The sequence below is a fragment of the Sturnus vulgaris genome, chromosome 10 (assembly GCF_052056855.1).
Source record: "Sturnus vulgaris isolate bStuVul1 chromosome 10, bStuVul1.hap1, whole genome shotgun sequence".
Classification (NCBI taxonomy): Eukaryota; Metazoa; Chordata; class Aves; order Passeriformes; family Sturnidae; genus Sturnus; species Sturnus vulgaris.
The window spans coordinates 24,092,948-24,115,348 of record NC_142252.1 but is presented as its reverse complement, the minus strand read 5'-3'; the positions used below and the strand labels follow the sequence as shown (position 1 = coordinate 24,115,348).

The 22,401-nt window shown below is 41.4% G+C and overlaps 1 protein-coding gene across 1 annotated transcript in view; it reads left to right on the top strand.

Moving 5' to 3' along the window:
- The window catches only part of RSRC1 (arginine and serine rich coiled-coil 1), a 108,405-nt gene extending 86,808 nt beyond the window's left edge, over positions 1–21,597 (top strand). Inside the window, exons 8-11 of the mRNA XM_088171100.1 lie at positions 5,106–5,174; positions 17,308–17,414; positions 18,816–18,962; positions 19,750–21,597. Of these exons, the coding sequence (XP_088027226.1) occupies positions 5,106–5,174; positions 17,308–17,414; positions 18,816–18,962; positions 19,750–19,842 (416 nt within the window). The 3' untranslated portion in view covers positions 19,843–21,597. The remainder of the gene's footprint in view (positions 1–5,105; positions 5,175–17,307; positions 17,415–18,815; positions 18,963–19,749) is intronic.
- The last annotated feature ends 804 nt before the right edge of the window (positions 21,598–22,401 follow it).

Genomic DNA, 22,401 nt, shown 5'->3' with positions numbered 1-22,401 from the left:
GGGTTTGGTTTTTTTCTCCCTTTCCTGCTGGGCTTTGTGCCATTTCCACAAAATGCTCCCTGACCGTGGTGACAATGACAGGCACTGCAGGGACATTGCCTGGCTGGTGGGAAAGGGTTTATCTTCATTATTATCTTGCTTGTGCCTGATATAAACAAATACCTTGGTTGCACCAAATAATTACAAATATCTCAGTTGTGCTCTGGAATAAGGAAACGTTTGGGTTTTGCCTGTGGTTTTTTCGGTTGGGTTGCACATGATTGGATGCATCCTCTACCAAAAATTTAATATTTGGGAAAACCCTCATGGCTGTGAGCCACGTGCTCCTTTAGCTGTGCCATAATGGGATATTTATCCCAAAATATCCCCCCCCCCAAAAAAAAATATTTTTCCAAAGTGATTCAGGGAAGGGAGCTGGGCAGGAATGCTGCTGAAGAGGTGAGAAATAAAATTCCTAAACCAAGAGGAATCAGTGGGATAACATCTCCCAAACACTGGGAATTCAGAGGAGCTTAAAATAATCAGATTTGGGGTTATGGGGAATTTTTTAAAATGTGATTGGGAGAGGTGGGGAGGGGGAGTGAGCTCCTCCCTCACCCTCATGCTCTGCAATATCTGTAATTAGAGTCTGGTGTAATTAAATTGTGGGGCAGCAATGGCAGAACTTCCAGTGTGGGGGAGTTTCATGTGTAAATTTTGGGAGTTTCGTGTGTAATTTTAGGGAATTTTGTGTGCAATTTCTGTGAATTTCGTGTGTAATTTCTGGGAATTTCACGTGTAATTTCTGGGAGTTTCATGTGTAATTTTTGGGAATTTCGTGTGTAATTTTAGGGAATTTTGTGTGTAATTTTAGGGAGTTTCACGTGTAAATTTTGGGGGGACAGGGCTAATGGGGGAAGCTCTCGTGGCACTGAGAGCTCCATGGCCATGGACAGGGCAAGTGACCACCCAAACCAGAGATTTCTGCAAGAAATCCCAGAATTCCATGGATTGACAGGATCATGGATTTATAGACTCACACACTCATTTAGGCTGGAAAAGCTTTTTAAGACCTCCAGGAATGTTGATGGTGTTTAAATTTTGGGTGAAACGTTACTAAAAGCAAAAAAAAATCCAGAAAAACCAGCTTAAATCTGGGGTGATAAAAATATGTGTGGGGGGGTGTCACCTTTCCTCTGGAACTCAGAATTCCTGTCAGAGGAATTCTCTGAGCAAGTGGCTGTTTGGAATTTGTGCTGGAATTTGTCTGATAACAGATAATTTTACACGTCAGCCTATGAATATTCAGCAGAGAGGATTTCCACAAGCCTTGAGAAATTTAATATACCAGGGAAAAATAGCATGTAAATTAAACAGGGCCTTGTAAATTAATAATGGATTCCACTTGTGTTTTTATATGTGAGCTGACTGAATATTTTATAAGTGCAAAAATGTTTGTGTTTAAAAGGAAGAAAAAAAAGAAAAAAAAAAAAGGTGAATTCTTTCTGATGAGCACTGTGGATGGTTGGCTGCATTTTAAATGGGATGTCCATGTGTGTTTTTACAGTTCCTGGGCTTTCTTTTCCTCAAACACATCTTGTATTTTCAACTTGGAGCAGTTGGAAAGTCCCCCAATTATGTCGAATTAATTTATTTTTCCAGACCTCTGGTGGTTTGCAGTTGTGGGTGTTCTGACGCTCTTCTCTTTTTAATTTTGACAGGAAAATGAAATCTTAGTGCAGGGCTGAGTCTTTTCCATCTTTTCCCTGCTTTTCCCATGCACTGGGGGAGGGCTGTGCTGCAGGGGCTCCTCCATGAGCCGGGGCCACCCTTTCCAAAATCCCCAGGACATTCCCAAAACATCCCCAGGTCATCTCCTGCCTCCTTTCTGCCTTGGAATAATTCCTGGTTTTCCCGGTTTCTCTTATTTAGCAGCTTTGCTTGGAATAATTTCCCCTTGGCTGCTCAGGCTGAAAACATTCCCCATCCCTCAGGGGGTGACTCTGCTTCCCCAAACCTCGAGCATTTCCAGCACCCCAGGGCTTCCATAGAATGGTGGAATTGTTCAGGTTGGAAAAGCCCTCTCAGAGCCAACCCTCAGGCTGTAAAGATCTTTTAATGTTGTTTAATTGCAGCTTGGTTTGAGAAAAGTGAATCTGTTTGAAGTGCTTTTAGTGGTGCTTGGGCAGTGAGCAACAATATATTCGCTATATGATAATAATAATAATAAAAATAATAGCATTGAGGAGGAGAGGAAGAAAAGAAGAGAAAGGAGAAGGAGGAGAATAAAAGAAGGAGAAGAAAAGGAGAAGGAAGAGAAGAGGAGGGAGAAGGAGAAAAAAAAGAAGGATGAGAAGAAGGAGAAGAAAGGAGAAGGAGAAGAAGAAAAAGAAGGAGAAGAAGAAAAAGAAGAAAATGAGGAGAATAGAAGAAGAGGAAGGACAAGAAAAGGAGAAGGAGAAGAAGAAGAAAATGAGAAGGAGAAGAAAAAACGAAAGAGAAGAAAATGAGCAAGAGAAGAAGAAAAGAAGAAAAGGAGGAGAAAAAGAGGAAGAAGAAAAGGAGGAGGAAAAGAGGAAGAAGAAAAGGAGGAGGAAAAGAAGAAAATGAGGAGAAGAAGGACAAGAAAAGGAGAAGGAGGAGAAGAAAATAAGAGGAAAGAGAAGAAAATGAGCAAGTGAAGAAGAAAAGAAGGAGGAGAAGAAAATGAGAAGGAAGAGAAGAAGAGGAGGGAGAAGAAAATGAGGGGGGAGAAGGAGGAGAATAAAGAAGAGGAGGGAGAAGAGAAGGAGAAGGAGAGGAATGGACACAATCCTGTGCTGTTCTCCAGGATGACCCTGCTGGAGCAGAGAGGTTGAACCACTGTCGGTTCCTCCCAGCCTGGCCCAGTGTGGGATTCTGCAAAAAATGACAAAAATGTGAAATGTGTGAAGAGAATCCTTGGAGTTAAATCCAAGCTCAGAGTTCCGGTGCCTGTGTTGGTCTTGGTGGACAGAGCTCCCAACTGCTCTGGAGATTTATGGGCCAGGTTAAATTGTTGTTAATGAGCAATTTGTGTGGAGAATTGTCCTCGTGACACTTCCTCCATTGCCCCATTGTCCCTCTAATTAACCAGGACTTGAAAGGCCAAGCTCTGCCTCGGCAGCAGTTTAAACTTGACTTACAAGGGCTGGAAATCAGCGATTTTAAGTGAACAAAGACAAGCTAAAAATGTATTCATTGACCAGCACCATCTTCCCTGTGTGTTTTAATATCTTTTTGCCACTGAGATACCCAATGAATTGTTCCTGTGCAGCAACAAATCGGGCAGGAAGAACAAAGTAGCTCAGTGGAATAGATAAATCAAATTTAGGCCTGGTAGTTTATTGAATCTAAATTGTGCCCAGTTGGCCCACGAGCTATATGAGCAATCCATCTTGTGCTGATAATGGAGGCTCTTGAAATCCACCTGATGTTTGCATTATTAAATTCCAGCCTAATGAGCTCTGCTAATACATATTGAAGCCAGTTGTAAGGAGCAGAATGGGAATGGGAGCGGGATAATTTGAAAGAAACATCAGCTGAGCATTTTACATGACTCAAGGGGTATATCTACAATTACACATATCACCAAAATTGAATTTAAATGGAATTTCTATTATCCCTGTCCTTTTACCAAGGAGAATAAAGTGTAAATGAAGTAAAAGTCTTCAGAGTTACTCGTGGTTTGGTTTTATTACGGGATTTAATAGATTCTCGTAACGATCTTCGGTGGCAGAAAAGTTTTAATATTTCACGGCTTTAAATGTTGTCTAAATATGTATAAAAGTGTGGAGATGGAAGCAGCTGTCTGTGCAGTGATTGGATCACTCTGTTGTGCATTTTAAGGTGGGCTCCAAAAAGGAACGACCCCCTTCACCCCCCTCCTGAGCTGAATTTGGTTTTCATAAATTATTCCTTAATTCAGGAGGTGCTGGGATTAAAGATTTGCAAATCTGACTCGGCTCTGACCACCCAGAGCACAGTTTACAGTGATTTTTTCCCTCCCTGAGAAGGCCTGGTTTAAATGTTGGAATCCTGGTCCTCGTTGGTTCTTTTCTTTCTGGCCTGGTGATACTTTTGAAAACTTAATATTTCACCAAGTATAATGTTATTAGAGACTTATTCTCACTTAGTTCACTCATCAGGCAGTGAGATGGCAATAAAAGAGAATGGCTCCTTTGAGACATTAATGCTTTGGAATAAATGATGTGCTAGAACAGAAATTTAATTAATTTACAGAGTATATTGATAGTCCCTTGTTACTGTGCTGTATATTTTTAATCTTCTTTAACATCTGTAGGAAAGTGTTTGAAAACCCCTGCAGTTGAGCAACTGGTAGATAATTAAGTAATAAGGGAAGAGGTTTCTAGAGGGAAAAAGAATCTTTTGAAAGAAGATTGTTGTAACATGGATTAAGTAGTGCTGCTGTGATTTGGAGTGAAGAGAAGATTGTGTACTACCTAATAAAGTCCTGTCTGACTCCCACTCTGAGCACAGTGTGCAGCCCTGGAAATATTGTTTTGTTTCTGTTTTATCCTCAAAATAGCTCTGATGGATTGCTCACATCTGCCCCTTTATCAGTGTGCCACGTTTGGGTTGAGGTTTGCTCCTGGGGTAACTGGGCTGGGGAGATTGGGGTTTAAAGGCAGAAAACCTCACAAAATCTCTCTTAAAGGCTTTACTTAACACTAAATGAATGTGGGGATTTGTATTGAGTTAATATTGACCTGATCCTACCCTCCATAATCCCGTTTATGCCGTTCCTTAGCTGTGGCAATGACTTTAAAATAAAATAAATGAAGAACCAGGTTCTGGTCTGCCATGCACGTGGATCTCATCGTGGGGCCTCCAGAAAAGGAACATGAAATTGGGTTGAAAGCCCAGGAAATATTTTTTGGTAAGAGGTCGTTGACAGCCCCATCCCTGGAGTGTCCAGGGCCAGGTTGGACACTGGGGCTGGAGCAGCCTGGGACAATGGGGGGGTGTCCCCATGGCAGGGGTGACACTGGGTGGGATTTAAGGTCCTTCCAACCCAAACCTTTCCATGATTGCATCATTTGATAGGATAAATTTAATTAATCCCAACTCTTGTTGATTCTTTTTAGCCAAAGCAGACGAAGCGTTGAAGGCCAAGGAGAGAAGTGAAGAAGAAGCCAAGAGAAGAAAGGAGGAAGGTGAGGAATTTTCCTTTATTTTCATCATGAATTACCACCCAGGAGGTCAGAAATGATTCTTTGTAAGTGTCCAAGCTCCAGTGGGGCTGTGGGATTTTCCTCCCCGGGCTGCTGATGGAATTGGGTGCCCTGAGCTGCATCTTTGCACTCCAGCAGGTGGGAAAAGGAAACCAGGAAGGATTGGAAAGTCAGGGAGTGATGGGAGAGACATTTCCAACACGGTGAGGGAGCCCATCCAAACCACCCCAGGATTCCCAAATCCTCCCTTTAAGGCCTTTAAGGTCCCTTCCAACCCAAACCAATCTGGAATTCCATGATTTACTTCCAAGAGGGAGCTCAGGGAAATTCCCCATTTTTGAACCCGCTGAGAATTTAGCTCAGAATCAAAATGTTCTGATGTTTATTTTGTTTTGCCTGGGGGGCTGTGGGATGCTGAGAGGAATTAATTGTTAATTAATCAGTTAATCCTGCTTGGAGAAGATCCTTGTGATACCAAAGAAGGGAATTCAAGTGGAAAGACGTGGCAGGAGGGGGAAATCCAAATGGATTTGGAAATCCAAATTTCAAATCTGACTGGAGAAGAGACCAAACCAACCCTGTTGTGATTCCTGGATTTTGGAACCAATGGCCCAGGGGGAGCTTTTCCACCTGGAGGAGTTACCCAGAGGGCACAGGGATATTGAACATCAATTTGCAGGGAAAGTTTAGGGAAAAAAAAAACCAACATTTTTTGTGTTTCCATCCCATGGTGAGTGGCACACTGCTGGAATTTGCTTTTCCAGCAGGAATTGGGGAGGGTGAGCCTGGAAAGGCTGAGGGGAAAAAAATAAGGAGCAGTTCAGGATTTGGGAAGAATGGAATTTCCAGGGAAATGAGGAGGAAAACTTCTCTACAATTTATTAATGAACCATAAAAACTGTGCTGGGGTGGCTTTGAAGGGTTGTGGGGATGTCACAGTGTTCAAAAATGAAGAGATTTTTTTTTTCTGAATAACTCAAATTCATCTGTTTGCTGAGGAGTTGGCTCCCAGTTAAAGAGTTTGTTCTCACTGGAAAATGCAAAGAATTATTAAATTGTGTACGAAGCAGTGAAGCTTTCCAAGATATCCAGGGGAATTGCACAAGGGGAAAATCCAGGTTTTGGTGGGTTAATGTCCCAAAGGGACTCAAAATTCCAGTTTTAGGGAGGTTTATATCCCATATGGATTCAGAATTCCAGTTTTAGGTAGGTTTATTTCTCATACAAAATTCCAGTTTTTGTTAAGTTTATGTCCCAAATGGATTCAGAATTCCAGTTTTAGGGAGGTTTATTTCTCATTTGGATTCAAATTCCCATTTGTGTTAAGTTTATGTCCCAAATGGACTCAGAATTCCAGTTTTAGGTAGGTTTATATCCCATATGGATTGAAAATTCCAGTTTTAGGGAGGTTTATTTCTCATATGGATTCAAAATTCCAGTTTTAGCTAAGTTCATGTCCCAAATGGATTCAGAATTCCAGTTTTAGGTAAGTTTATATCCCATATGGATTGAAAATTCCAGTTTTAAGGAGGTTTATTTCTCATATGGATTCAAAATTCCAGTTTTAGCTAAGTTCATGTCCCAAATGGATTCAGAATTCCAGTTTTAGGTAGGTTTATATCCCATATGGATTCAGAATTCCAGTTTTAGTTAAGTTCATGTCCCATATGGATTCAGAATTCCAGTTTTAGGGAGGTTTATGTCCCAGTTTTAGGCAGGTTTATGTCCCATGTGGAATTGCAAACAGGACATTTATCCAGTGCTTAGAGAATGTTCCCTTCCTTTTCCCAGCCATGCTGGGCTCCAGTGGAATCTTTTCTTTGGAAAAACAGAATTTTGCATTTTTTTTTTTCTTGGTTCTTCCTTCCTGCCACGACATCTCTGGGTGGTTTTTAACCCTCCTTGATCCCTCATGGGAGATTGGAAAAAACCTCCCAGAGCATCAATTCCAAACTGTGACAGATCCCCACCACGTTGAAATAAAATAAGGTAAAGCAAAATTGTATTAAATGAAATCCTAAAAAAAAAAAAAAATTATAAATTGCGATTTTAAAAGAATTTTAATTTCTCTAATATTCCTTATTTCATTTCCCTAACTAGAACCCTCCAAAGGGAAATGCCACCCTGTGTAAACAACCCAGGAGCTGCAAAATATAAAAATAATTCTCCAAATAAACCAACCCTTTCCCAACTCATAAAAACCGATTATTGCCCACCCCGTGTTCCTTTTATTGTCATTTTATTGCCAAATCAGGTGTGAGATTAGGCCTTGGATGTTGCATGTAATCTGCTCAAAAATCAAATTATTTGACCTCCAAGGCCATTGCTGCCCCTTCCTGCTGGTTTCCTGTTCCATATGCAGCATTTCCCCAGCATGAATAAAAAATTGAGGACAAATGAGAACCCACAGACAGCTGACCCCAGATTAGAGACTGGGGGCTTTAAATATTTTAATTACCACAGTCCCTCACACAGAAAAATGCTGATTTTTTTTATTTTTTTAATTTTTTTTTAAGTGACTAAAAAGCAAAGAAAGAGGGGGGAAAAAAAAAAAAAAAGCTCCCCCCCAGCCTCATTTGAATTTTTCAGTTTTGATTACATTTGCACTTCCATTGGAGCTATGCTAATTTGCTGCATGAAATTAGGTCTATTAGCAAAAAAAAAAAAAAAAAAAAAAAAATCAGTGTTTTTCCAGGAGTATTTTCAGAGGTTGGATTTTCACAGTTTGAGTTTTGGTTGCTTGCTTTGGGACTGCCTGAAAAATGAGAAAAATCCAAAAGGGATTTTGCCACCGAGCTGGGTTTTACTCCAGACAAAGGTGAAGTGGGCAAGAGGAAAATTGGGGGAAAAAATAAAAATTCAAAGGAAAAACTGGAATATTTTGGATGACATTAGGGAGAGGTTTTGGGTTTGTTTCTCTGAATCTACCACCAATAATAACATTTTAAAATCCTGAGTTTACAATAGATCATGGCAGGGCCACGTGTGGAGAGGAGGAGCTGGGGATGCATCAGAAAATTGGGAAAAGAAATTGTTCCAGAGCAGAATAGAAAATAAGGATTTTTGGCAGTCAGTCATTGCATGGTGGATGGATGGGAGGCTGGTGCTGCATGGGCTGGGCGTTATCCCCGTGCCTTTAGCCCAAAATTTACATTTCCCAGTTCCTTTATCCTGGAATTTGCATTTCCTGGTTCTTTTATCCCAAAATTTACATTTCCCAGTTGCTTTATCCCAAAATTTACATTTCCTGGTTCCTTTATGGCAGGATTTGCATTTCCTGGTTCCTTTATCCTGGAATTTGCATTTCCTGGTTCCTTTATCCCAGGATTTGCATTTCCTTCTGCCTTTATCCTGGAATTTGCATTTCCCAGTGTCTTTATCCCAAAATTTACATTTCCTGGTTCCTTTATCCCAGGATTTGCATTTCCTGCTGCCTTTATCCAGAGATCTGCATTTCCCAGTTCATTTACCCCAAAATTTACATTTCCTGCTGCCTTTATCCTGGAATCTGCATTTCCTGCTGCCTTTATCCCAAAAATTGTGTTTCCTGGTGCATTTATCCTGGAATTTGCATTTCCCAGTGATTTTATAAGGGAATTTGCATTTCCTGGTTCCTTTATCCCAAAATTTACATTTCCCGGTTCCTTTATCCCAAGATTTGCATTTCCCGGTTCCTTTATCCCAAAATTTGCATTTCCTGGTTCCTTTATCCTGGAATTTACATTTCCCAGTTCCTTTATCCTGGAATTCACATTTCCTGGTTCCCTTATCCCAGGATTTACATTTCCCGTGCCCGGTGCTGAATGGATTAGTTCTGCCCCCCGCCCTCAGTAACCACTCCAACATTTTGACACACTCCAGGGAAATAAATTTGGCAGCAAATCAGCACGAGCAGATTTTAATTATCCCTCCCAGCCCTTTCCCTTTTTCTCCCTCAGTGATCCCAAAAATCTCCCAGCCCTTCCCTGGAACCCCACTTTGTCCCTCCACGCTGTGATAAGCCAGGCAATTACTGCTCTATTGATTTTTCATCAGGGCAAATTTAAACTTGATTTTTTTTATTTTTTTTTAATTTTTTTTTTTAATTTTTTTTTCCCCCTTCTTTGCAAAGGCTGGTGTGATTTAAGTGTTTCCCGTTGGTTTAGTCCCAGAGAGCTCCGTGGCACAATCCAATATCCTGAGGTCAACCTCTGCAAGGGAGATAATTCTGTGCCTTGGCCACGTTGGGAGGGAGAGAGGAATCAGGGCTACAAATGTGAGGGGATATCTGTGGAGACAGTTTAATTTGTTCCATTGATATGAACGAGTCGTGTGGCACATGCTTGGAAAATATCATTTGGAATAGGTTTGGAAATGAGACCCACGTGGGCAGGGCAGGGAGGGAGGGGGGGGATGCAAACCAGAGTGGGGATGTGCTGGTCCTTAAACAGGGAATAAAATAAACCCCGGCCCCCGGGGTCACTCCTGGGTTTTGTTGAGCTCTCTGTGCTGCTGGGGTGATTTCTCTTCAGCAAAAATGAAATTCTTCCAGTCCCTCCAAACCAAACCATCCCGTGGTTCTGTGGTTTTTTTTGAGTGATGGAAGTTAGAATGTACAAAAAAAAACCCTGCAGGACTCAACTTTTAGAAAACCCCTTCATTATAAACACTATAAACCCAAATTAAAAGTTTAATTTAAAAAAAAAAATATTCATCTTTAACCTGCTGGCCAGGAGTTCTCACATGAAGAATCTCATCCATGGCCACCCCAGAATATCCTGAGCTGGCAGAGACCCCCAGGGATGGTGAGTCCAACCCCAGGACACCCCAGCCCACTGAATTCCCTTCCCACTTCCTTTGGAGGGAGTTAAAAGCCTTTTCCTGGGTGTAATGGATATTAAAGCACAGCTTGGACGTGCCAGGAGAAGATTTGCTGGGCTGAGGTCAGTGTGTAATAAGTTAAAGTGCTTTACTCAACCCTAGATTGGGATGCCCTGAAGTTCATCAGTTACTGCCTGAGGTCCTCGTTTATCTTCAGTAAATTTTCCTGCAGTTCATTGTGGTGGCAAAGACCAAACTCAATCTGTTCAACCCCCCCCAAATTATTTAATACAGATAATACATTTCTATGAAGACACGGATTATTTTAATTTTTTCCCTGCTTTCTCCAAGCTGGAATTTCCAATATTCCTCATTTTTGCCTGGATAATGGCAGGTTTGGGTGTCCCTGGTGTGGCAGTGTCACTTCATGGGGCTGACACCAACACCTGGTGCTGTGCTGCTGCTCCCAGGGGCTGCTCCAGCACCTGGCACGCACTGAAATCTTCTTTTATCTCTGTTTCATCTTCAGATTGCTGGGTTGGAATTGAAAGGGGGCAGGAAAAAATCCAGGAGAAAATAAAAATGCCAGGTTTTGGTGCAGTGGCAGAGGGTGGCTTGTCAGGAAGAGCAGCCACGTGGGGATAGTGAGACATGGGAAGGGCAGCTGGAATTTGGGGTCTTGGCCACTCTCTGTGTGCCCAGAGCTGAGGAAAAGGGAATTGGAAAGGGATCGATGCCCCCCATGGATAATGGCTGCTGGAGGAATCAATATTATTATTTTTATTATTTTTATTATTTTTTATTTTTATCATTATTGCTTCTAAATGTCTTCCTTAAGTTTTCCCCTGCTTTGTGCCTGCCCATCCCCTCCTGTCCCTTTGTATTCCAGACTTTTCTCTTTTGCTTTCCCTGAAGAGCTCCTGATCCCAATGTCCTGGAGCCAGGCTGGGAATGTTCCCCTGGAGAGGAGAAGGATCCAGGGAGAGCTCAGAGAGGGACTGGGGACAGGACCCAGGGAATGGAGAGAGGGCAGGGATGGGTGGGATTTTGGGAATTGGGAATTCCTGGCTGGGCTGGAATTCCTGCTGGATCCCTGGCAGTGTCCAAAGCTGGATGACCTTGGATCACCCTGGGACACTGGGAGCTGTCCCTGCCATAGCAGGGGTGGGAATGAAATGATTTTTAAGTTTTTCCCACCCAAACCATTCCATGAATCTTTAAAAATATCAGAGTATATTTGAAGCTGATATTTGAGTGATTTTTATTTTAGCAATCGCAGCTGGTGTCATTAAAGTTTTACTGTTCTACAAGTGAAACAGAAAAATTTATGATCTCCAGCAACAGGGAAATTTATGATTTATTTTTACAAATTAAAAGTCTCGAAGTAGTTTTCAAATTTCAAGATGAGAAACAAATCTGATTTCTGTACTTCATTAATGTTTGTGTGTTTCCCTGTCATCTCCATGGCATTTATTTGTGCTGAAGGAGAAGTCACTTAAGGGAATGGGGTTGTAAAAACCATCAAGGAATTGGTTATTGGACTTCAGTCAGCTGAAACACAAATTTATAGCTGTGAATTGAAAAAGCTGTTTCTAAAGGGCAAATAAACAGGGGTGTATGGGAAATAAACGGGGTTATGGGGAAAATAAATGGGGTGTGTGGGGAAAATAGAGAGGGATGTATGGGAAATAAACAGGGGCTTATGGGGAAAATAAATAGGGATGTATAGGGAAAATAAATAGGGATATATGGGAAACTAATGGGGTTATGGGGAAAATAGACAGGGATGTATGGGGAAAATAAACATGGATATATGGGAAATAAATAGGGATGTGTGGGGAAAATAGACAGGGATGTATTGGAAATAACATGGGGTGTGTGGGGAAAATAAATAGGGGTGTATGGAACAAAATTCCAGATCCATTTGCTCAAACCACAGTCCCTGGTGTGGGGATTTTATTTTGATAAAAATGAGGGTTTGTGGACATGGGCCCATTGCACAGGTACTTCCAGAGGGGAATCTGGGAATCTGTGGGATGAGCATGAGACTTCACTGGGGATTGTCCTGTTTAGACTGGCTGTGGCCTGGATAAATTGGGAATTTAGAGGTGGATGATATTTTATTGGTGCTGGGTAGACCTTTAGGTGGAGTGAGTGACTTTGCTCCATATCCCAGCTAAAGGCTGGGAAAAGAAACAGAAAAACAATTCTAAACCAAGCAACGTTTCCTAATGTGCATTTCCCTTTTCCCTGCCAGCACCCCAAGGATATTTGGGGGCAGCCAGAGGTGGTTGGAGCTGCTGTGCCTTTCCTTGCTGGGGTTCTTGGGATCAGTGCATGGAGTGGGAATAAAGGGCTGGAAATTCCTGATTTAGGGACCTGTGTGCCAGCAAGGATCCCTTGGGAGGGCCCTGTGGGGTCAGCACTCACTGCCAGGGGGAAGGAGAGGGGCACTGGGCACTTTGGGAAGTGACAACACAAATCGATCCCTGGAAAAGCTGGAGAGGCTCCAAGCTGCAGCTCTGCTGTCCCACAGCTCATTTCCACTCCACCACACCAAATTTCCCCCCCCTGTATCCTCTCTACAATCCCATTTTCCTGTCGTTTCTCTGCTGTTGGATCCGGCAGCAAAAGCAGCAATTCTTGCTCTGCCTGTGGCAGCGTGTGGACAAATTTTGCTCCGTAGGAAATATCGGTGTGGGATCCCCACTGGGTGAGTGTGCACCTCCAGCACAGAGGTTATTTGGGATTTGAGGTATGGAAAAGATAGGAGCAGGCAGTAATTGCCTTTAAGATCAGAGCACAAAGCATTACCTTGGATTTTTTACAAGGCCAGCGAGCAACAAAAGAGCAGTAATTTATGAGCTCAGCGTAAAAGAAGAGCATAATTGCATTAAAAATTAATGCTAATGAACACTAAAATGGGGAAGGTGGTTATGATGAAAGTTTGGATTCATCTTCCCCGGGTTGAATGATGGCTGGTGCCTTGATTAATGGCTTAATTTCTATCAATTAGCGGGGAGAAATCTCCACTGAGACAAGGGTAAATTGAGCATTGAATTACAGCCCTGGCTTTGTGTGCCCAGGAAGGCTCCGGTGACAAACCTGGGCTGGCCACAAATCCAGCAAAATTTACTGAGCCAGGGCTGTCCCCACCCCTCTGCTGGCTGAGCTCAGGCTGTTTGCAAAAATACCCACAAAATACCCCCAAACCCCCCAAAATACCACAAAAAACCCACAAAACTACCCCCAAAATACCCCAAAAACCCCAAAAAGGGGGTGCAGGAGTGAGCAGGGGTGTGAGGAGGGCAGTGGTGAAGGTGACCCACATGCAGAAATTTCACTTTCTTAAATTCAAACTTTTTTAATTCACTGTTCTTAAACTGTGTTTTCTTAAATTTAAGGTTTTTAAATTCACAGCTCACTTGCTGAACTTTGCCCTCCTGTTTTCTGCTGCATTTTATAACCTAATGCTCTCAGGTTTTTAAAGGAAAGGTTTTAGTGTCCAGACTTGTTTAAAACCCTATAAAACTGAGGTTATTATCACTATAATGTATCAAAATAACAAACTTAGAGTAGTCTGGGACTCTCTGTAGTATTCTCTCCAGTAAGTACCACAGTGTTCACAAAATGCTTTTTTTAATATATTTTAATGATAACCTCACTTTCACAGGATTTTAAAACAAGCCTGGACAAAGTTTTTGAATTTAATTGCATTTTTCAAGTGCTTGCAATGAAGTTGGGAAAAAGATGAACAGGCAAAGTTTCCTCTCTGCAGTTTCTCTTTTTGGAGTTTATTTATTGTTCCTGTGACCCTGGCTGGGAAAAGTTCCTTCCCTGGAAATTCCAGTGCTGGGAAAGAGTGAGGAATTCTGAATTCATCCCAGAATTCTGCCAGAGCACAGGGATGGCAAGTGGGAATTGGAATCTTTATTCTGGAGGAGTTGTGGGAGGGATGGAAGGAGATCCCAAAATCTGGGGTTGGTCTTGCATGGATGGATGGATGGATGATGGATGGATGATGGATGGATGATGGATGGATGGATGGATGATGGATGATGGATGGATGATGGATGGATGATGGATGGATGATGGATGGATGATGGATGATGGATGGATGATGGATGATGGATGGATGATGGATGATGGATGGATGATGGATGGATGATGGATGATGGATGATGGATGGATGATGGATGATGGATGGATGATGGATGATGGATGGATGGATGGATGGATGGATGATGGATGGATGATGGATGATGGATGATGGATGGATGGATGATGGATGATGGATGGATGATGGATGATGGATGGATGATGGATGATGGATGATGGATGGATGATGGATGATGGATGGATGATGGATCATGGATGGATGATGGATGGATGATGGATGATGGATGGATGGATGATGGATGATGGGATGGATGATGGATGGATGGATGATGGATGATGGATTGATGATGGATGGATGGATGATGGATGGATGGATGGATGATGGATGATGGGATGGATGATGGATGGATCATGGATGGATCATGGATGGATGATGGATGGATGATGGATGGTGGATGGATGGATGATGATGGATGGATGGATCATGGATGGATGATGGATCATGGATGGATGATGGATGATGGATGAAGGGATGGATCCTGCAGGGTTCAGCTGCTCTCGGAGCCTCCTCAGGTTCTGCACTCGTGGCTCCATCGCTGCTCACTGAGTCTGTGCCTCCCTCTGATGGCAGCAGAGCCCGGCTGAGAATTGGGATCAGCTGTGGGAGATCCTGGGAATTGTCCCAGGAAATATCCCAGGAAAATCCCAGGAATATCCCAGGAATTATCTCAGGAATTATCCTGGTATTTCCCCGCTCCCACCTGGGCAGGAGCAGGAGGGGCTCGGAGTTCTGGGAATGCTGCACTCAGAGTGCAGGGATGGGAATTTTCCTGATTCCCTCTGGATTTTCCTTTGGTTGTTGGGAGGTCTCACCTCTGGATTGGCTGCTGAGGCTCCAGGGGGAATCTCCAGAGAATTTCCATGGAAGTTTTCCAGGGAGGATTTCCAGGGATGATCTCCAGAGAGGATTTCCAGGGAAATTCTTCAGGGATGATTTCCATGGAAGTTCTCCAGGGATGATTTCCAGGGAAGTTTTCCATGGAAATTTTCCAGGAATGATCTCCAGGCAGCTCCCAGTGCCCTTGGAATTGCAGCCCTGGGGCTGGGAGGGGGATCAGGACTCTGTGGGATCAGGGTCAGGATCCTCTCCTGACCCCAACAGAAAGGATTGGAGGCAGGAAAATTCCCTGAAATCCAGAGCCCCAAGGTTGGTGCAGTCCAAAGGTGACTCAGCCAGGTGAGTCCCACCTGTCCCTGGAATTTTCCTCCTTTTCCCTCTCCTTAGTGCAGAATTAAGGATCTCCCACAACCGGGGAGTTTTTTGTGTCATCACTGCAAATTATCCAGGGAAAAGTTCGTTTTTTTTCTTTAATTTGTCACTTTGTGCAGCTTGAATAAAACTGGGATCAATTAAAAACCATGGGATGTGTGAAAACCCAGTTCTGCTGGAAAACACACAGCTGGATAAAAATATCACTTCCAATAACCCCAAATAAAATGGGATCAAAGGGGAAATATTTTCTGCTGTAGCTAAACAAATATTTTTGTTTAGTCTGGGATCTGGGGGTGTTTCCTTCTTTTAATCCTCAATTCCAAAGAGCAAGAAAAAAATAGCAGCTTTTTTCTGTATTTCAAAGCTTTTTATGTAAAATGTGTTGTATTTTTAAATTAAATTAACCCATTAAATCTAATTAGTAAAATAGGAAAAACCAGATTCTGAGGAGTATTTGAGATTTATTGGCATTGCTTTGATTCTGGAGTTAGACCTGCTTGAAAAAAAATCTCTTTAAGTTCATATTCATGGTCAGGATTATGGATAAGCAATGAATCCATAAAAATTTGCACTCAAAGATTATCCAAGAAATATTTCCAACGTGTTTTTGTTTAATGGATCGTTCACAAGATGTTATTGGTCATTTAATGCTTGTATTTCAGTGATTTTAAAACTCTTAGTGGAATAAATTTTGTCTTCAAGGAAAAAAAAAAAAAGGGAATATTTTAGGCAGAGCTCGCAGGGAAGTTTTCCTTTTCACCTGATTTGTAGAATCATAGAATTCCCTGTTTCTTTTCTTTTTATCTGATTCTCTGCTGTTTCTAATTCTTGTGTGTGTAGGGTTTTGGGGGTGGCATCGAAAGAATTCCAGCACATTTCAATTCTCAAGTGAAATTCCAGATTATTGCTGATAAAATTCCATAGGAATTGGCAGCTCCAAAGCTGGGGGTGTGCATTTAAATATGAGAGGGTAGCAATAAATGGAAATAGAGAATTGTAAAATCCTGAATTATCCCTGAAGGATGGTGATGTTCCCACTTAAAACTGGGAAACCTCCCCCCCCTGCCAAGGTGACAGGGCTGGAAATTGTTCCTGCTGCTGGAATCACCTTTTTTATTAAAACCCAACCCTAATCCAAGATTTACTTCCTTTTTTTCCACCCTGACAGCATCAAAAGACTCACCGTGCACTGAGTTAGTATTGATTTTATTTTATTTATTTTTTTTTTTTTTTTGGTCTGAAGCCTCGGAGCTTTCTGACTCCATTATTTTTGATTTTCCTATGAAATACAAATCCCTGGCCCTGACAGCTGACAAACAACAGCTGGAAGTCGTTTTATCTCCCAATAATGTGTTTGTCCAACCCCCCCCTGCACTAATGGGCTCTGCTTCCTCCACTCCATTTTCCCCCTTAATGTCACTGATGTCATGGGCAGCCCTGAGTGATTTTTTTTTTTTTTTTGCCCCTTCCCTAATTTGTCATTCCCATCACTTTTGTGACATCCTGGAGCTGGCTGGGATTTTGTGAAACTGGAGTTGAGCTGTGGATGTGAAATCTCTTTTTTCCTGCCTTTTTATCCCTATTTTTTTTTTAATCAGGATCCTTTATTTACCCCCAGACCAGGTTTATCCAAATTCCCTGTGCATTCTGATTCTCCCTCTCCCCAGCAGGCATTGGGGTATTTGATTTATCCCAAAAATCCCGAGGAATCTGTTTTAATGGAGAAAGTTTTCAGCACCAAGGCAGCAGGACTTGCAAACACAAATTTAAATGTAGCAAATTCCTTTTTTTTGGGGGGTTTTTTTTTGGGTTTTTTTTACCTGGTGTGGATTTTTCCCAAAATCTGCTCCAGGTATGGCTGGGATATGAAATCCTGGATTCCATAAATCCCATAAATGCCACAAATGTCCCCTCCCTGTGCAGACCAGGCCACCCTCCTGGACCAGGTGAGGCGAGTGAAGGAAATCGAGGCCATCGAAAGCGACGCCTTCGTCCCACAGACCTTCAGGTCCAGCAAAGAAGTCAAAAAGGTACAGTTTCATTTCAAAAAAGTGCATTTTCATTTCAAAAAAGTGCATTTTTATTTCAAAAAGGTACAGTTTCATTTCAAAAAGGGGCATTTTTATTTCAAAAAAGTGCATTTTTATTTCAAAAAGGGACTTTTTTATTCCAAAAATGTGCATTTTTATTTAAAAAATGTGCATTTTTATTTCAAAAAGGTGCATTTTCCTTTCAAAAAGGGACATTTTCCTTCCAAAAGGTGCATTTTTATTTCAAAAAGGGACTTTTTTATTCCAAAAATGTGCATTTTTATTTCAAAAAGGTGTGTTTTTATGTCAAAAATGTGCATTTTCCTTTCAATAAGTGACATTTTCCTTCCAAAAAAAGTGGCATTTTCCTTTCAAAAAGGGACATTTTTATTCCAAAAATGGACGTTTTCCTTTCCAAAAGGGACATTTTTATTTCAAAAAGGTACATTTTCTTTTCCTTCCAAAAAAAGTGGCATTTTCCTTTAAAAAAGGACATTTTCCTTTCCAAAAGATGCATTTTCCTTTAAAAAAGGACATTTTTCTTCCAAAAATCTACATTTTCCTTTCAAAAAAAATGACATTTTCCTTCCAAAAGGGACGTTTTCAGTCCCTTTTTTGCTGCATTATCCCCTCAGAGCCAGGGGGGGCTGCACTGTTGAGGATTTTCCATCGATGAAGGAGCATTGCCAACCTGAAATCCCACCAGGGGCTCCCTGATGGGTTCAGGAAATGTAAATGTGGCAAAATTTATTTTAATTTTTCTGGTTTGAAAACTTTTTTTTTTTTTTTTTTTAAGAGAAGAAGAAGAATTAAAATCCCAAAGTAATGAGAAATTCACTTTGTAATGAGAGTGGAGATGATTTTATTGCTGCTTCACTAAACCAAACTTTAGGTGTGAATTTATTCCCTGACAGGAACAGCCTGGTTGGTTTTCCATCAACTTTCCAGAAACCCAAGAGGACAAATCCAGATCCCAAAATTTCCCTGAATTTTGGCCACCAGCTCTCAGAGGATTTGGGATGTGTTTATTTTCCCACCTGGCAGTGAATTTTTGGGATTATTTCTGGTGGTTTCCCCAGGAATTTGCAATTTTTTGCTTTTCCAGAAGTCCCCCCAAGGAGCTGCTGCAGCATCTTCAGGCAGTGATCCAAAATCCTGGTGGTGTTTTTCAATCTCTCTCCCTATACTTTTATTTTTCTATATTTATACTTTTATCCTTTATCCCTGTCCAGTATTTCCTGCTGAAGATGCTGAGAAGTTTTTCCATGAGTTTTCCATCCTTTCAGGGATGGGTTCAAATCATTTTATTTCAACATTTATTCGGCCACATTTGGGATTTTTTTTTTTGGGGGGGGGGATAAAAGATTCCAAATTTTATGTGTGTTTGTGTTTCTTTTTCAGTCAACAGAACCTCCTGAACTCCAACACGAGCCTGGCAATGTGGGAGCAGGAGCCACTGAGGCAGCAACTCCTGACAAAGATCCCCCAGCTGCCAACATCCCCACTGCCATCAAATACCAGGATGACAATTCCTTAGCACATCCAAATGTGAGTTTTTAGCCCATTTTGGAATTTTTTTTTTTAGCCAGAATTGATCTCACATCTTTAGGTTTAGGGCAGGGTTGTGTGACCCCACAGTCTTTGCTTTGGGACACAGAGGATCCCACTCCTCCCAGCACCCAGCAGGGAGTTCACCTGGAGTTTTGGAGTTATGAATTAATTTTATAACAAAAATTGAATTAATTTTATCATGAACACAGAGCAATTAATGGTGTAAGCACTGGGGAGTGGTATAATCACTGGGGAATTTAAGATGAATAAAAATTCAGGACAAATTTGGTTTCTTTAATTGGAAACTTGGTGGAAAAATCAGAACTTGCCCATTTTGCCAACTTGCAAAGTTTTAAACATGGGATAGATTTAAGATAATTTTAAATCCTCGTGGCTAAACTTGAGTAAATCCTTTTGGGAAAGCTTTAGAGGGAAATAACAGGAGTTCTGTTGAGGTTTTTCAGGACTTAGCGAGTTTAAAGTGAAGAACTCAGTGTGAGTTGTGCAGAACGGACACAGGGAACAGAGATCAGGACCTGTCCAATGCTGAATTCCATTGCAGCTTTGCCTTTCCAATAATTCTCATCTTCAAGACCCCTCCCAAGCCCGACTATTTTAGAACCCCCTAAAAACCCTCAGCTTTTACCGATGTTTTTTGGATCCCCTTTGTCTTGAACCCCCCCCCCCGAGCTTTTCCTGTGGGCACTGAGGGAGGCGTGGGAGTTCCAAGAGATGGTGGCAGAGCTGGGGTTGCTGATGGTGCCAACTTTTGTCCCTGTGGCAGCTGTTCATGGAGAAGGCCGAGGCAGAGGAGAGGTGGTTCCAGCGTTTGGTGGCTCTGCGCCAGGAGAGGCTGATGGGGAGCCCCGTGGCCTGACAGCAGCACCCGGGATTCCTGCAGCCACATCCCCTTCCCTGCCTCACACGGCATCTGGATGAGCTGTGCAGGCAGGGAGGGGTTCACTGGATAACCAGGGGTGTTCTGGCCTGATTCCCCTGGAAAAACAAGGAATGTTCTGGCCTGATTCCCCTGGAAAACCAGAAATGTTCTGTTCTGCTCCACCTGGATAACCAGGGATGTTCTGTCCTGCTTCACAACCAGGAATGTTTTCCTGTTCCACCTGGATAACCAGGAATGTTCTGTCCTGCTCCACCTGAAAAACCAGAAATGTCCTGGCCTGATTCCCCTGAAAAACCAGGAATGTTCTGTCCTGTTCCATCTGGATAACCAGGAATGTCCTGTCCTGCTCCACCATTTCTGTATCCATTCCTGGATAACCAGGGATGTTCTGTCCTGGTTCTCTCCAAGCTCACTGCTGGGACACTCAGGTGGGCAGGGCAGCACAGCCAGGGGCATTTCCTTCTCTTGGAGGGAATTCCTCAGGTGCAGAACACCTGGCAGCCCATGAAACATCATTTAATCCTTCCCAATCCAAAAAAATTATATAGAGCCAGGTGGGGATTGGGAGGTGAAGTGGGAAACTGAGGCTCAGGGCTGGCATTGCCAGGCTGGGATGGGTGGTGCCATCCCTGTCCTGCAGCTGGAGAGGACCCAGGGTCCATCCCTGAGATCCTTTCTCCATCCCTGGGATCCATCCCTGGGATCCTTTCTCCATCCCTGGGATCATTTCCCCATCCCTGGGATCCTTTCTCCATCCCTGGGATCCTTTTTCCATCCCTGGGATCCATCCCTGGGATCATTTCTCCATCCCTGTATCCTTTTTCCATCCTGGGATCCTTTCTCCATCCCTGTGACCATTTCTCCATCCCTGGGATCATTTCTCCATCCCTGGGATCCATCCCTGGGATCATTTCTCCATCCCTGTATCCTTTCCTCTTGCTGCTCTTCAATCCTGGGTATCTGTGCTGAGGGAATCTCTGTGATTGTTCATCCCAGTTCCTCTCTCTGGGGTAAAAACTGTTCCACATTTCCTTGAACATCTGCCACTCCTGCAGCTCCAAAAGGGGAATTTTATCGATTTCATCATTTCTGGAATTACCAAATTCTGGAATTCTCACACACAGTTCTGGGCTGTGACTGTTCCCAGCCCATGGAGTTCCCTTTGTTCAGGGATTTCCAAATAATGAAAATTTAATCTGAACATCTGAATTTAACCTGCATAAACTTCTACAAAAATGTGCCCATCATCCAGCTCAGGGCAGGAAATCAATAAAATCAAATTAATAAAATACAGAATTATTCCTTCAGCAAAGCTGGGAGGGGAGATGAGTGAGCCCAGCTCTGGCTGGGGCTCCCTGAAGCTCCAGAATTCCCTTGGGAATGAATTTGGGGATTTTTCCTCCTGGTTCTCACACCTGTGGTGATCAGAAATGGAGGCTGACTCTGCCAATGGACTTTGCTTGTCTTATTTTTTATTTCAGATCCCAGATGTAAAAGGCAAATGTATTGAATTTGCATTCTGACACCTTTTTATTTCCTTTAGTTTGATTTTTATCCTGCATCAAAATATTCCAAGACCTTGTCTGCAGGAAAAAGTGGGGAAAAAAAAATTTATTTCTCTTGTTTCATTTCAGCATTTTCAAATGGGAAATATTTGTCATTGCTGTGTTTTATAATCACCTTTTATGGTTTTTTTCTTAGAAAATAAAAACTGTTTGATGTCCATGGAAAGTCCAGGTGTAAATTCCTCTTTTTGTGTTGGATAATTTTGGTGCTTTTTCTGTAAAAATGTTTCCTTTTACTTGCAGCCCTGGAGAATATTAGAAAATTTTACAATGGGCTGTGATTTAAGAATTGAGGTAAAGTTTGTTTGTTTATTTAATATTTGTTTTTTATTTATTATTATTTAAATGTAATATAATTAATATAATATATAATATATAATAATATAATACAATATAATATATAATATATTCATTATAATATATTGATTATAATATAGTAATTTTAATAGTATATTATGTTCTATTATTAATATTACTATAATATGCATAATAGAAATATATTTTTAATTATTTATTTTATTATTTGCTTTGAATTAATTATTTGTATTTATTATTTATTTATTGGTTTATTTATTATTTATCGTTTATTAATCAACATCTAAATTTGCTGGAGGAGAGTTGGGAGCAAGAGCTGGAAAGAAAATGGAAATAGCATTTAAATAATAATATAATATAATATAATGCAATATAATACAATATAATACAATACAATATAATATAATATAATACAATACAATATAATACAATATAATATATTATAATGTAATATAATGTAATATAATATAATATTATAATAATAATATAATATAATATAATATAATATAATATAATATAATATAATATTACCATTTAGATCATCCCAGCCTTTGGCTGGTCAGTCAAATGTCACTCTAAGAGTCATAAGAATCTATTATTGAGAGAAAAAGAGAAATAACATAAGAGTTAAACTTTTATTGGTGTGTTTAGTTTT